This window comes from Rhamphochromis sp. 'chilingali' (genome assembly GCF_963969265.1).
Source record: "Rhamphochromis sp. 'chilingali' genome assembly, chromosome: 19".
In the NCBI taxonomy this organism is placed as follows: domain Eukaryota; kingdom Metazoa; phylum Chordata; class Actinopteri; order Cichliformes; family Cichlidae; genus Rhamphochromis; species Rhamphochromis sp. 'chilingali'.
In genome coordinates, this window is record NC_137946.1 from 4061975 (window position 1) to 4078785 (window position 16811).

Below are 16811 nucleotides of genomic sequence, written 5' to 3' on the forward strand. Positions count from 1 at the left end.
CATCGAAAACATTAGGCGTGTTTCTCAGTTATTTAATCCCTTTGATTTCAAAGAATAATTGGAATATAAAATGATTAAAATCAACATTTATAAACAAGATAAAATATGACAGGAATATAAACAGAAGGTGGGGGCTGCATTTACATTGTGCATTTATATTGTACATTTCATCGTTTATTCTGGTTTTACATTCTCGCTGTTGTCAGAGTTCACCAGTACTGATAAAAAGTAGAATCACAGGCCATTCATGAAAAGAGCAGAGCATGAACTGCGTGCCCTGTGAGGCCGAGAAATACTGCAGGAGCTCTTTGAGACTGATCAGGGTGAAGAGTGAGGCCAGAGAAGGGAAAGCTTGCTTTCTTTTATCTATCAGGAGACCAGGAGGTGCTGGTCTCCTGCTTGTCTTGATACATGGAGGTGCTCATTTAAGCTAAGAACAATTCCGATATTTTTATTTATTCATTTCCTTCAGCACAAAATGTGTGTTTTTGAAAACATTAGAAACTTGCCAGCATGTTTCTGTCAATTTAAATGTCTTTGAAATCTCCCCACCTCTCAACTCTCTCCTGCACTTTGAAGGTGACAAACCACCGTCCCTACAGTCGTATTTATCAGATATTACCAGAGCTTTATTAACTGTTTTTTTCCCCCTTGCTCAACTTCTATACATGTGAATTAGAACATGTCTTGCTGGCTTAAAGCAACACAATTCAGGCTGCGAGTCTTAATATTTCAACAGTATCTAAAAAGCCATCTGGTGACAGCAATCAAATCACCAGAGCAAAACAGCAGCATGGCGAAAACCCGACCCTACTGCCTAGGAGAGTATGAAACATACATGTTAAGCAGAAGACAGAAGGACAAGAAGATCCAGGGGCTTGCTTCGAGTGCTTCTCATTTTGTACTCATTAGTGTCCTCTCATAGTTTAGAAAAGCAAAGCAAATAATGGCACAAGAACTCCAATAAACTCTGCCTGACCTGCAGTTAAAAAGTAAAAGCAAAAGAACTCATTCTATTTAGAAAATGTTCTGGGATTGTTAATTTTCAAAATGTCATTAAGTGCTTAATATAAAAGAGAGGCCTTCAGTATACATTCACCACATCATCTAAACCTGCCTTTGTACTAAACCCATTTATTTACTGGTAGATAAACGTGGGAGCGCAGGGCGCAGCAACTCACCGTGGCAACTGTTCTCTAGTATTGCAGACATTTTGGCACCAAACCCTTATAGGCACAAAGAAGCATCCTCAGGAGTCTATACTGTGTTAACAGGCATCTTTGTAAATAAGCGCAGGTGTAATACTATCTTTATTAGATCTGAAGTGATGCCAACTTTCTCCTCTTGACTCAAGTTCATAAACAGTGCTGAGAGCAGAAAAGAAAAGCACACAGTGCAAATGGCAGAGATGTTTCAAACTATCAGTGACTGGCAGCTGTAACAAAAGATGGAAGGGACACTATACTGTAACCTACTGAAGCATCAAACGTTTTCAGTGCTGGCTGAAACAAACTGATTTGGGTTCAAATGAATACTCTGTAGTCACGCCTGTTTCTGGAATGTATGAAAATAAGTCTCTTCCATTATAGTTTTTTTCAGACTGCTGTTTGGTTTCCTTGATTTATGTAAAATTAAGATGCAAAATGGAAATAAAAGCGTTTCTTTCCAGCAGAGGGCATAGCAGAAAAACATTACATGAGTTCATGTTCAAATTTCACATTCTTGTGAGCACACACACACGTGCCGTCACATGTATTGTTTAGCCAGTCATCATTAACTTGTCGAATGGCTGCTGTATGAATCTTCCCACAAAGTAAGTAGTTTAAAGGAAAGGCGGTGTCAGAAATACACCTCCAGATGGCTCTGTGCCATGTATTCTACATTCACACACACCTGCAAATGACATTTAAGTGCATCTAATGGGTGAAGTTCACCCCACTGAGGTGTACAATAAATGCCAAGGCATCAATTAAGTACTTACAAGCCAATTTTGTGCAGTTTTGAGAGACAGAGAAGTTAGCTGACACCATCAGTCTTATCGTGGTAAACTCGAACCAGCTGGTACGCCAAGGTTGTTTGTTCAAATGAAAACGCTGAAAATTGCTAACAAATACAGTCCGACTCTGGTTTATCCATCCCCACCCTCACACACACACACACACACACACACACACACACACACACACACACACACACGCTCAGCACACTACTCCAGCTGTGACAAACACTGCAGTGCATTTTGTCTCAATGCAAACGAGTGATTTTCACATTAAGAGTTCAGACTGACGTCCGTGCGCTGTCTCTGTTCGGACGCTCGCTGCAGCACATGCTGGGTTTTAGCCGGTGTCTTCCTCGGCGTTATGGCCGAGGAACTTCTCTGGATTGGAGGTACCTTCAAAGCGCTGCGAGGCAATGGCGGCTTGATGAGACATACTCTTCCTCACAATGTCGCCTTTCCTCCACAGTGTGATCTCCTGGAAAAAATTAAAACAACATACATGGTGGTGTGAGGGGGATGTACTGTTGGTAAACTCTCAGATCTATAAAAGTTCAAAATATTAACAATTAACTAACTGCAAAATATCCTCAGATTGCCAGAAGAATTATAGTCTTTTTTTATTTGCCCCATGTGCTCTCATATTTACCAGTAATTGAATCATTCTCAGTTATAAACATTTCTTCCTCTCACATGTTTAACCCTCCTCAGTGCCTCTGTGTACACAGATTGGGGCGTGTGGCCTTGATGCCAAGACTCTGACACCCAATCAGCTTTGTTTTCCAGCTAGAGTCCCAGGACCATGATTGGACAGAAGCCCAGTCCTTGTACTGATTGATAACTGAGACTGTGTTTTCAGAAGTGCAGAACAGCGCACATACATTTTTCATTGTGCAAATGCTTCCTTCTTTTATTCATCTTGGTCATTATGAACTTTTATGCACAAGCCGCTATTATACTTTTTTTTTTAGCCATGAATGGATGCAAACATTTCCTCTGTTTTTTTCTTAACTTATTAGACAACAACAAAGAAACAGTACACGTCTCCCTGGAAAAGTGCAGAAAAGCTCACTTAGTTTTGCTGGTCTCAAAAAAAGGAAAAATAACTAAGAAAATCAGAGGATCAGCTGTGAACTGCTTCAACTGGGCAATACAGGGAGTGCAGAATTATTAGGCAAATGAGTATTTTGTCCACATCATCCTCTTCATGCATGTTGTCTTACTCCAAGCTGTATAGGCTCGAAAGCCTACTACCAATTAAGCATATTAGGTGATGTGTAATGAGAAGGGGTGTGGTCTAATGACATCAACACCCTATATCAGGTGTGCATAATTATTAGGCAACGTCCTTTCCTTTGGCAAAATGGGTCAAAAGAAGGACTTGACAGGCTCAGAAAAGTCAAAAATAGTGAGATATCTTGCAGAGGGATGCAGCAGTCTCAAAATTGCAAAGCTTCTGAAGCGTGATCATCGAACAATCAAGCGTTTCATTCAAAATGGTCAACAGGGTCGCAAGAAGCGTGTGGAAAAACCAAGGCGCAAAATAACTGCCCATGAACTGAGAAAAGTCAAGCGTGCAGCTGCCAAGATGCCACTTGCCACCAGTTTGGCCATATTTCAGAGCTGCAACATCACTGGAGTGCCCAAAAGCACAAGGTGTGCAATACTCAGAGACATGGCCAAGGTAAGAAAGGCTGAAAGACGACCACCACTGAACAAGACACACAAGCTGAAACGTCAAGACTGGGCCAAGAAATATCTCAAGACTGGTTTTTCTAAGGTTTTATGGACTGATGAAATGAGAGTGAGTCTTGATGGGCCAGATGGATGGGCCCGTGGCTGGATTGGTAAAGGGCAGAGAGCTCCAGTCCGACTCAGACGCCAGCAAGGTGGAGGTGGAGTACTGGTTTGGGCTGGTATCGTCAAAGATGAGCTTGTGGGGCCTTTTCGGGTTGAGGATGGAGTCAAGCTCAACTCCCAGTCCTACTACCAGTTTCTGGAAGACACCTTCTTCAAGCAGTGGTACAGGAAGAAGTCTGCATCCTTCAAGAAAAACATGATTTTCATGCAGGACAATGCTCCATCACACGCGTCCAAGTACTCCACAGCGTGGCTGGCAAGAAAGGGTATAAAAGAAGAAAAACTAATGACATGGCCTCCTTGTTCACCTGATCTGAACCCCATTGAGAACCTGTGGTCCATCATCAAATGTGAGATTTACAAGGAGGGAAAACAGTACACCTCTCTGAACAGTGTCTGGGAGGCTGTGGTTGCTGCTGCACGCAATGTTGATGGTGAACAGATCAAAACACTGACAGAATCCATGGATGGCAGGCTTTTGAGTGTCCTTGCAAAGAAAGGTGGCTATATTGGTCGCTGATTTGTTTTTGTTTTGTTTTTGAATGTCAGAAATGTATATTTGTGAATGTGGAGATGTTATATTGGTTTCACTGGTAAAAATAAATAATTGAAATGGGTATATATTTGTTTTTTGTTAAGTTGCCTAATAATTATGCACAGTAATAGTCACCTGCACACACAGATATCCCCCTAAAATAGCTAAAACTAAAAACAAACTAAAAACTACTTCCAAAAACATTCAGCTTTGATATTAATGAGTTTTTTGGGTTCATTGAGAACATGGTTGTTGTTCAATAATAAAATTATTCCTCAAAAATACAACTTGCCTAATAATTCTGCACTCCCTGTACAGAAACTGCATTTCTGGACTGGCTTCAGTTTTCAGCCCATGAACTTGCTGCCTGCCTGTAACCCTCACCCGCCAAGGGTTCTTTTTCCCAAACCGCAGAAAGCTCGTCCAGAGACACAAAGTCATTATAGATCTATAGTACGATATTTCTAGAGTACACATTTTCTTTACTATGTCTAAAGTGGTCATATTCCTAGATACTATGACTAAACACAAAGTAGAGCTCCAAGAACGACACAGTACTCGAAACTGCTTGAACCACAGCAGCTGGAACGTCATTAACAGTCACCTGTGTGAGTGAGCAGAAGAACTACAGATCTTGTGTGATCTCACTGTCTGTGTACCTGCTGTTTGAAATAGCGTCTTTCCTCTTCATCTATGAGGACCAGATTAAGGTAGTACCGCACAGAAAACTTCTTGTTAATGTCCCTCATTGTGGGGGTCAACTCATAGCCTGCCAGAAACAGCCTGATGGGGATGGACTCTCCTGTAGCACAAGACAAAATCAGGTTTAGTTTGCAACAAATGAGATCTGCTGCAACAAGCAGCAGAACCACAGACCATAAAAGGCCTCTGACCTCACCTCTGACGGGGGCACCATCCATTATTTCATACTTTGCTATGGTGTCATTCTCATGGTAGACGTTAGGGCCTGTGCCAGTTGTCTCCCGCTTGATGATGTCAATCTCCATATGTCTGATCTTAATCCTCACTAGGAGGAAGTAAATCTTCCCTACAATAACATCTTTTAGGTGATACCTGCAAGCAGATGATGGAATCTGTTAATATTCTCTCTTGCTTTGATCATTTCAATTTCTGATTGCAAAGAAAAAAGAAAATCATACTTGGACTTATTGTACTCAAACTCTATGTGTAGACAGTCCTCAATGCCAACTTCCATCTTGATGGAGGAGTTCAGCTCGGGGTAGGTGCTGAGTGTGTGAACCACAAGATCCAACTCTTTGCTGATGTCGTTGAGTCTCCGGCCTACTGTCGCCCTGAGAAAGTAGCTGGAAGCAAATGCAAAAACATTTGGATACAAGAGAGGAGCATGTCACTAACAGCCAGTAAGCAGCATGTGAGGTTGCACTGACCAGTACACAGATTTTCATCTCTGTGTGCACAGCATGCCCCTCTTTAGATGCACTGTTGCATGCTGCAGGTATTGCTACAACAGAGAACACCAAAGTGTACAAGAAACACACAACTTTTACAAGTGAAGGCAAACTAATGTAGCAGTTTATCTGCATTTCAGATCATATTTTAAGTAGTTCTTTGTAACTGACGTTTAGTAAAGCAAGCTGGGGTTGGACCAGAGCACCTGAAGATGCTTTTCTTTACCACCAACGTTGTTGAAGAGGTAACAGCAAGTATTGTTATGGTTTTGCATGTCATGAAGTAATCTTACAAAGAAACTTCAAAGATATCTTTGAACTAGTTTGAAAACCTCACATGCAAATTTAATGGGAAAAAGAAGCCACTTGAAGATCTTCATGAGTACACACTGTCTCTCAATTTCTTAGTCAGGAGCACCACTTACTCAAAACATCTAGTTTCAAAACAGCAAGATAGTGATGACGAAAAAGCTCAACTAAAGACTTAAAAGTGGACCTTCCCGGTGCTTGAAAGTAGGGCTGGGTATAGTCACTGATTTCTATAACGGATTCAATTCTGATTCACAAGGTCTCGATTTGATTTAATTTAATTCAATTTTGACTCAGATAGTCAGAAATATTATTATTGTAATCATTTATCAGTACTGACACTTGTCAGACTTCATCAGAGGTGTGAGCATCACAGCAGATGCCTTTGTGTCAAAGTAACTGAAGATAAAACAGAAAAACATGAAGGTGATTTTCCTGGCCTGGCTTTTTATAGCAGATAAGAAAACCATGAATCAACATATATCTGATGCTGCTGAAGTAAAGCAAAGCAAAGTTACAGAGGTTTTTATTAGAGATAAATCTAAGCGTTTTGTAATTTGGCATAATTTCAAAAAGCTTACATTTTCTTCGGTAGTGAACAGAAGACATTAGGCTCTCTTGACAGAGAGCATTTTTTAAAAAACAAAAAACAAAGATGAGAAAATTTATAGCATTCTCACTCCTAAATATGAAGCAGGAAATTGAAGATGTATAGCTTAGCATATACGAATGAAATACAGGGTAACACCTCAACTGCACAAAGGTTAAGGAATGTCCAGCGTTATAGCACGCCATCAAAAACATGGAACAAGCCATTAACGATTCCACTTGCAGAGGACAGAGCAGAACTTACCGTAACTTGACGTTCTGACCAGTGTATGATTCGTAGGGTTTCTCCACATGTGTGAACTCAAAGTCAAACGTCTGTGACTGTGTGAGCTCCCCTGGTCGAGCCAAGTCTTTCACCAGAGACACAAACTCGTGATGATTCCCCCTGTCATAGTACATTTCTGGAAACACAAATTAACAGTGTCACACATTGCCCATCGCTGAAGTCATTTTAAACTCTTTTATCTGAGGAACTGCAAAGACAATTGTGTACTGACAGTCCTCACAGTGACCACTTCTCCCACTGTGCTGACACACTGACTACATGGTGCAAACTGAATTTCAGTGAAATGACTGGTCAGAAATGAATTTACATACTTTATAATTATTACTGTTTGCTTTCCATTTCCTATCTGCTCACAACTATTTCAAAATCAACTGAGATACTTTAACATGCAAATGAAAAATGCTAATCATTTTAACCAACTGAAAAAAAGACTGACAGCATGATGTTTAAACTAAGCAACGCTGTTATTTGAAAAAATTTATTCTAAGTTTGTTTTTAGCGTGAGTAGCACATTTGAAACAGTTTGTGCAGGCCTGTGTTTGTTGCATCACTTCCTCTTTTAACAACTGTAGAGGTTTGGGAACTAAGGAGCGTGAATGCTGTAGGCCAAAATGCTTTCTCATTCTTGCTTGTTAAAGCATTGCAGCTGCTTAAAAGTGCAGGACACTGTTTGTCATGTTCATGTTTCAGAATGTGTTTGAAGTTTCCAACAGGTGACAGGTTTGTACTGTGGGCAGGCCAGTTTAGCACCCAGATTCTTTCAATGCACAATTAGGAGTTGTGATCTGTGGAATATGATTTGGCTCTGTTTTGCTTAAATAACGTAGACATTACCTACAGAAACGAAAAATACAGCAGTGTATTCTGGTCCTAAACCTCTATATATACACTGCATGTTTCTAGAGTGCAACAAACAACAACCAGCTTGGATAGAGTGTAAACAAACAAATATGTAACTATATATAAGAAATGTCAGAGAAATCTGTTTGAGTTTGTCTGAGAGAGAGTAAAAAAAATATCCAGTGTAAGACTGGATATCTGCAGGGTTGAAACTACAATGTGCAGAACCATGGAATACAACACTTACTTCACCCTGCTGTGCGTTACCCGGTTATTTTATACCGGTTGTAAAAGAGAACCACCTGAGTAAAATAACCATTACAAAAGCTGATGTTTTAAAGAAGGTACATATAGGGCCAATTCTAATAACAGTCTGTGGCAGCATAAACCCTTATTTAACATTAAAATGCAACTGCTGGGATTTGCTAAAGAGGCATGGTGTCAGTTTTGTAACTGAAAGTTGTGGACAGCGGTATTTTTGCAGCTGGTCCTATGGCATATATAATTTCAGGAGGCAAATATTACATTTGCAGCCTGTAATTTAAACATTAAATCTAACACTGAAGAATTATGCCTCTTCCGGTTGTGATGCATTCTTAGATGAGTTTTATTTGGAATAAGAGAGAGGAAGAATAAATGCATAATTGGCACATTGGGTGAAGGGCTTAAAGCGGTGACTGCAAAGCCAAACTTTGGCTGTCCTAAACTCTTCACTGATTTCACATGCTGAATGGTTAGAGGTGAGCCCTACATCATACTCTCCTTTGCTGGGTCTGCTGGTTTTTTAGCTGCTAATTTGTGGTACTTAGCATTAATGTGGTGATTGCTTTAGTGAACTGGCTGGGCTTTTGTATATAAATATAGCCTAGTTAGTAGACCATCCTGTCTGACGGCCTCCGACTATGAATTATGGGATGGCACTGATCACAGCGTTTATCATGGCCGCCACAGAGACACTTCCAGGTCACTTAAACGGTATCATCTGATAAACACTGTTTTAAACACACAGACACAACAATACACAGTTCGCCGCACCGTCAGAAACGCCTTTAAGCAGTTTCCTTGAAACTCTCAGCTCTCAGGCTGCCATCTTTGATTGAACAAAAGTAAAAGTGACAATCACCTAATACTTCAGTTTTTACTTACATGTGATAATCTAGGCACCGAAAGTGCGACTTAACAAAAAGTGTACGTTACAGAAGATGTTTAAAAGAAGGGCCAAAGGTCACTGAGACGTAACGGCTCTCCAATGGCTGACGAGTCAGCTGACGTCGCTCGCGCCCACATCTGTCACGAGACCCGACACTTCAAATAGACACTTGTTACTGCAGTACGGCCGAACTTTAAATGCGTTTCTTGTCACTTTTTACACATTAAAGCTGTAAAATACACCATGCTGATAGTCGTCAGTACATGTAGCTAGCTACCCAGTATTTCCTGTCACACTTTGGCTACTTCTGTCTGGGGCTGAATGTGGAATTCAGGCCTAGCAGCTGCTCACCTATCTGGCCGATAAACTCGATTTTGATGCCATTATGCTCCAGCCTCTTTCCCGGGTATTTGAGTGTAACGTTGACTTTTCCGGAAACAGTTTCCCCGTCGTAGAAAAGGAAATATTTGTCTTTCCTGCCGTCTTCGCTTCTGTGCTCAGCTTTCTTTCTCGTTTCGGCGTCATTCAGAACTATATCTATGTCCGCACTCTGACCAAAACCAAAAAAGCTCATTGCTGCTCGTTAGTCAAGCGAAGCCCTGTGGCCGGATCCCGCTGGAAATGCGCTGTCTTCCTAATGAAAGAACACACTGTAGTTTGTTCTCGGTTTGCCGCGAGGAGTCCAGCGCGAGCTGCTTCCCAGATTATTGCATATTTTGAGTTACAACCGCCTGACTACGCATGCGTCTACAGTCACGTGAAGGAAATTGTATTCTTTGTAGTTTGTTTCGTTTCTCTGTTCATGAATTTTTTTGACAAATTGTACTCTCGGTGCTAAAATGAAAAATTATAACGAGCAATATTTCGCTGAATGCCAACTTTTCAAACAATGGTAACCCTCCCCTTCACCCCACCTCTGCACCTTTCAGGCGCAGTATCAACAGGCGGAAGAAGCCACAACTCCTGGCCTCCTTGAGTTGCTACTGCCCCGAGTAAAGTCTTACAGGTGTTGGAATGTCCAATTTAAACACAATTTAATGGCCTTCAAATTATGATTGACCAAGATGTTCTTTTGGAGGCTGAGGCTGTCCCAGCGACCGTAGGGCAAGAGGCAGGGTACACTCTGGACAGGTCACCAATCTGCTGGCTAACATTGCCACACCTATGTCATTCAGATTAACCGGACTGTGGGAGAAACTCACGAAGACACGAGGAGAACAAGCAAACAACTCACAGAAACGCCATGGCTGGATGATGGGGTACTTGATGATGATACTGGGGTACTTCGTGCTGTGAGGCTGTGTGTGCTGCCCGCTTCTTAATATACTTGGTATTATTCTGAGTATAATTATGTTTTTGTTTATGTGGATTTGTACTATTCATCTACATTTTTTAACAAAATTTGTTTACATTTTTAGTAAGTGTGAGAAAGTGAGAAAAGAGTTTGATCAGAAGTTTACTTTTTTTGGAAAACAAATTTTTCTTTTTCTAATTGTACTGTCATGAACTTTAACATTAAACATTCTAAATATGAGATGCATCTTTTAAATGTGTTTTTAATATGTTAGTCTTAAAGTTTCTCGCTGCTTTTTTAATTATTTCCCACGCCTGTTTGTGTTCCTGCAAGCCTCAACTTTCTCTGCTTTTAAGATCTGGTTTCATATGGAATCATTTGAGTCCCTCACTTTTTGTGTTAGTGATGCAATCTGTGAAAGGGATCATGACTCAAACAGCCAAGTCAATTGGTAGAGAGTGTTTGGTTCAGTTCTGATGGTCTGTGTTTATGACTCCATGCCTCAACTACAATGCAGTAGCTGTGTTAGCTATAGAAGGGTTACAGTTTGGAGGGGTATTACTGGTATACTGGGTATACTGGTACTCATATAACACCTTTCTACTCAGTTTAGCACTGAGAGAAATTTGTACTGCAAGTCACATTCACCCATTAACACACTCTCATACAGAGTTTATCTATGCCAAGCACTCTGTTGGGAGAAATTGGGAGACAAAATTGCATTGTGAGCAACTCGGGAGTACACAAAGATACTTTGAAAGGAAGAGTCAGGGATCTAACCACCAAAGCAGACGAAGGAGAATCTAATGTAACTGCACCACGATTCAGTAGGTCTATATTTTTTCCTTGGATTTGTTTGCTAAATTTTATTTCCAGTGTGAGGAAATGTGTCTCGCCTAATTCTTACAAATAAAAGAATGGTTTGTACTTTTATCCAAAGAGCAAGATTAATTTAACAATGAATTGCATCACTTCTCAATTTTGGTAGATTCACTGTTGCCAAGGTATCTGTCTCATATCAGAATAGGAAGAGGTTGGACTGGTACAGCCCTGGCCTGAATGAAACAGTATTGGAGCTTAGAAAAAACTTACTGTATAGAAACTACGTTTAGAAATGTACTAAATCGACTTGTGTAAGTATAATGATGATGCATTTCCATTCGTTTTTAATCCCCTCTGCTTTTGACTCATATTGACTGCATGTTGTACCAGTTTTAAGCACTAGAGGTCAGGAGTGCACAATTTGTAACATCCTTATGCAAACTAAGCTCATTGTGGTGTCTGGAATGACTGCAGTAACAATAAATCCACAAACACAAATCTTTTGCAGTCTGTTTAAATTTTGTCGTTCACTCGGTCTCTCCAATGAGTGGGGGAAAAGGGAAAACTGGCTCCAGGATTTCCCTGGACCCGGTTCTCTAATGGCACTGCTAGAGGGCAAGGTTTAACCACAGCAGGACAGATAAACCTGAGAGCCCTCCTAAATTCTCAGGTTTTTGCAATTGAGCTCCTGATGTTTTGTGCTATTATTTAGCATTTAAAAAAAATATTCATGTGAAAAATAAATCCTCACCCTCATTGCAGGCACGTCATGTCTTTTTCACTCTCAGATTTGAACTCTTGGTGGGAAATCCTCTAAAACCTTTAAAAGCCAGCATAGTGTTGCTGTTTTATGCAACCTGTAGTTTTGGTAACATGAACCACATGCTTCACACACATCAGTCACAGCAGTGTTTCAGATATGAAGTGAGTGGGAACAGTTATTAAATTTTGTGTGTGTGTGTGTGTGTGTGTGTGTGAGTGTGTGTGTGTGTGTGTGTGTTGCTTTATCTCATGAGGCTAACTGCCTAATTAGTTCTGGTGGCTTACAAAGACAGATTAAAATGATCCTCTTTTTGTGAATAGCTTTAGAATCCAACATGAAAATAGTCAAACAGCCCCCTTAAGGCTGAGAGATAGAAATGTTCTTTTAAAACAATGACTCATTTTTGACAGCATTTTTCTTCTAAAATTGTCCTGCAACAGCATCACATGAATTGTGCAACTCCTTTTTGGACAAATGACTAAAAACTTTTAACAAGCTGATGCCTCCTAGCTGTCATGGTGCGACTCAAACCAATTATTTCTGTGACGATGGGAGTGTGAGGTGCAGCTGTAGACCCTGCTTGGACATGGACACATCTTGCCAGTGTGTCCTTCTGTCACATCCTACTGTGATATTTTCTAAATGGCCAACTTCCCTCTGTCAAGTATCATTTTTTCCCCTCACTGTGGTGTCTGCTCTGCATACACTGAATGCAGCCCTGTCCTCTGAAAAGTCCCTGAAAATGCAGAATGTTTGAAGATATTAGAGAGAAATGAGGTGAAGACTGGGCAGATTAACCAGTTTAGGGGCAAAGCATCTGCTGTGGGCAGAGGAACACCTGTGCTGTAGCTGACATTTATTTTAATAAAACCTCATATAACAAATAAAGGTGTAAAAATTAAGTTGATGTTGGCTCCTCCACAGCAGTTATGGATCCACACACTATAGGGCCACAGGAAGGGATCTCTCATTATTTATTCATTTTTCCCCTTGCATTGGAAATTGTTAGATTTTTGTGGTCAGTAATTCTTTCAATCATTTGCTCTTGCATTAAATTTGCATTCAAATCTATGATGAACTCTCTGTCAGCGTATTCAAACTGTGGAATGGTTGCCAGAAGTCCTCTTTCCTAATAAAAGTGGTCATTGCAAACTGAATATGTGGTCAAGGTGTGAGAAAGATGTGGCGTGGAAACGGCGGTAACATATGAATGTGAATGTGTGAACGCTAAACGGCATCACCATTGTTGCCCAGGAATCCAAAGACTCCTACTGGGTCCCCGCCCTCTGGGCTTGTGCACCTGGAGGTGGTTGAGTCTTCACATCTGCTGGCAGTCATTCATCACCTCTGCTATTTAAGGCTGAAGAAATCCTCCAGTTGACACCAGATTGCACTAGCTCTGGTAGTGTGGTTCAGCTCCTCGTACTGGCCCAGTGTTCAAGTTTGCCTTCTGCTGTTCTGCAACTCAACCTCTTCTCTGTGCAGAAGGCCTGTGTCGAAGAGTGGCCGAGAGACCAGTGTGGCAAGATTCCCATGAGAGAGATTCAGCGGACTTCCCTTTTGTTTGTCTCATTGTCTGAATACCTGTGACCTCGCTGTGTTGAAAAAAGCTGGTAAACTTCTATTCCGAGCCCAGCGATCGAGTCCAACTGTGAGAGCGAGGCCCGCCTCGAATAATATTGTAAAATATTTAAGATGCAAGTGAACAAATTATACAAGAAAGCGAAACAGGCATAAACCTGTGTGTGTGTGTTTCTGAACTCCTCACTTGTTTGGGTTGTAATTACACCGTGGCAAATGTTGCTGTTTTCCTTTAACACTGTAAAGGTCAGCCTGCTGGTTCTGAGAACAGATCTTCCTGCTGGTATAAATGAACCCCCGAAATGTAATCAAACTGCTGTTCCACTGACAATAAAACTGTAAGCAGCCATGTTTGTGGAACGTGTTGAGTAGAGTTTTGTGGACTGTGTCCTGCACACAGACGGCAAACAGAGGAAACCAGACACTTCAGGGTTTTTTGTTTTTTTTTTTAAATTAGTTTTAGTGTGAAAGTGTCAGAAATGATTAGTAGTTACCTGTCTTTGTTTCACCGTGCTGACCAGAATGGCTACATTTATCTGTGAGCTGTATTTTTAATGGAAGAACCATGTGGGACACACAAACAGTGTTTTAATATCTTAACCCATTCTCAGTTAATAGTAACACACTTACATCAGTTTGATGCTGCACACAGCAAATGCCACCTATAGCTGTTCTTCTTAGTCTTAACAAAGAACATTAAGAACAAACTTTAAGGTTCACAAGTTTTAGTGAGTTCAGGTTTATCTAAATATTTAAAATGTATCACTCACACACACACACACACACACACACACACACACACACACACACACACACACACACCAAAACTAAAGATTTTTCCTTCATAATTATTTCCTCGGCCTCGTGCACTTCTTCCACTGTGGGTTCATGGTACTTCTTGTCATACTTCAATTGTAATTTGCTTCAGTGGTCCTCGTTCATCATTTGACCCAAGTAAGATCTCTGCGTGTTTGCTAAGAATTTTGAAAGACTAACTTAACACCATAATTTGCTGGATGTTGACTATTACAGTAGAGTTACCAGTACAACTAACCACAGATGTGTTTCATCCTATTAACTGTTAGAGGAGTAACACTGACTCACATGCTGCATGACTTTCAGAGCAGCGTTGTGTGCTTTGTTCAGTGAATGAACTGAGTGTGCTACATTTAATCACAATTTGAACACAGGGCTTGCTGCCTTCTTAAAAGTAGGTATTTTTTCATCCTTCTGCCTGACGATAAAGCCAGCACTGATTGATTTTACTGTGAAATAAATAAAAGTGTTCAGTAGCTGTGATGCAAAGGACGATATATTATCCTCTCTGGGCTCATTGATTTTAGTGCTCTTTATCCAGGAACCTGCTGCCAGTTGGCACAGTCACCAGAAAGGAACAAGAAGGCTTTTTGCAGTGTGGAAAGTGGAAATGGCTTAACTCCCACTAATAGATTATGGCTTTAGATCAACAAAGAGCAGTCGGTGGGATATTGGATGGACCAATAGGATTTCTGTGAACAGTGGGGGGACTGTGGAATAGGCCAGGAGGATTGGAACAAGCAGTGAAATGACAAGACTGGCAGTGCAGATCTAGAATCCTCACTACACTCACACCATAAATAGAAAAGACACAAAACACCTTTGTGATATTAGAAGTGAGTTTTATTAATCACAAATAGAGTGGTTCTAAAATGAACAAAAAATAACCCAAGCAGGCCCCAAAAAGACATTCTGCTGCGTGTACATTTGGATCAGAGGATCAGGTACGCTGTATATCAGTCTTCCAGCAGAGCTGGATCACTGGAACGCAGCCATCCTTAAACTGAAAGACAGCACAGAGTGAACCTGCCAGTATAACCTCCACCATCACTGCCTGGAAACAGCCTGCAGACACACTCGCTCAGGACTCCCTGTCGAGTCAGTGCAGACCTGTGTAAAGATGCGATACAAGACTTCTTTGCTGTTTGTGAGCTTAACTGTCCATGAACTCTGGATTATAAACTTCACTTACATTTTGCAGAGTCCCAGCTCCTTTATCATTGAATGGGTCAGCTCTTAATTTCATCTTCCTTTCTTGTAGATTGGTGCCGTTCTTAACGCTACACAAGGTTGGTGTTTCCTGACACCAACTGTGCCCCCTCGTTTTTGTACAGGGTAAATGTTTAAACCCGGGATGTCGGACTCATTTTGCATCAGGGGTCACACTTTGGTCTTAAGTGGACCAGACTAGTAAAAATTCCCTTTCTGTAAATGTAAATAAGTGTAGCTGCACATTTAATCCCTGCAATATCTCAGTATACAAAAAAGAAGTGCAATTTCACCAGCACGTCTCAGTTTTACTACATGATAAAGAAATGCTGCTCTGTATAATAAAAACACATGCTAGCATGACTCTTTTGCTTTTTTACAATTTAAGCCCAATGTGTAAAATGACAGAAAAAGTTCTGGTTGCTCACTGACCAGACTGTCCTGGAGAAGAGCAAGTTTTTGTTAATTCACAAAAAAAATGTCCAGTTTTACTTACTTTACCATGGATACAGGCTTTTGTACTTTAGATAGTGGAAAAAAAGCAGTAACTTTTCTGTCATTTCATTAATTATTTATTACTTTGATGCAGTATGAAAGACTGTGGGAGAGGTCTTCACCCTTAGGACAAGCTGCAAAATTTATGAAAATACATTTAAAAGTCCGAAACGTGTGAAAGATGTCCAGCGGGCCGGTGTTATGACCCTGAGTATGACACCCCTGGTTTAAACAGTGTTGTGAAGACCTGAAACATTTCCCCGCCAGCACAGAGAAGAATAAATAACATACACAAAACAAAAAGAAAAAAGTCAGTACTGACTAAATTGGTCTTTCAAATTTTCTTTAGGGATTTTATTTTGAAATACCAATCAGTGTTAGAAAACCTGGATAAAGACATTATAAATAGGGCTGGGTATCGTCACTGATTTCTAGAATCGATTCAATTCCGATTCACAAGGTCCCAAATCGATTCGATCCACGATTCGATTTAATTCGATTCGATTCGATTTAAATCTGGGAAATTTTGACAGTCAGAAGTATAATTCAGATCAGAACATTTACATATTTTTGTATCTATAAAAAGGAAGCTGACACTCGCAAGACTTTATCCAAGGTGTGAGCATCACAGCAGATGCCTTTGTGTCAAAGTAGCTGAAGATGAAACACAGAAAAACATGAAGGTTTTCCTGGCCTGGGATTTTATAAAAATATTCTGCAGTACATCAAAAACGAAAGAAAACCATTAATTAATGAACATTACCTCTGACGTTACAGCGGTTTTATTAGACACACGGCTAAGCATTTTGCATTTTG

At 40.6% G+C, this 16811-nt stretch overlaps 1 protein-coding gene across 1 annotated transcript; it reads right to left on the reverse strand.

Moving 5' to 3' along the window:
• Positions 1-9882, reverse strand: LOC308386939 (vacuolar protein sorting-associated protein 26B-like). Its single transcript, XM_080866773.1, has 6 exons — positions 9367-9882; positions 6984-7140; positions 5552-5716; positions 5290-5465; positions 5051-5193; positions 1-2474 (listed from the first exon to the last, which is right to left on the reverse strand). Exons 1-6 carry the CDS (start codon positions 9587-9589, stop codon positions 2337-2339), a joined length of 1002 nt encoding a protein of 333 aa, XP_080722899.1. The 5' UTR covers positions 9590-9882; the 3' UTR covers positions 1-2336.
• Between the last annotated feature and the right edge of the window lie 6929 nt (positions 9883-16811).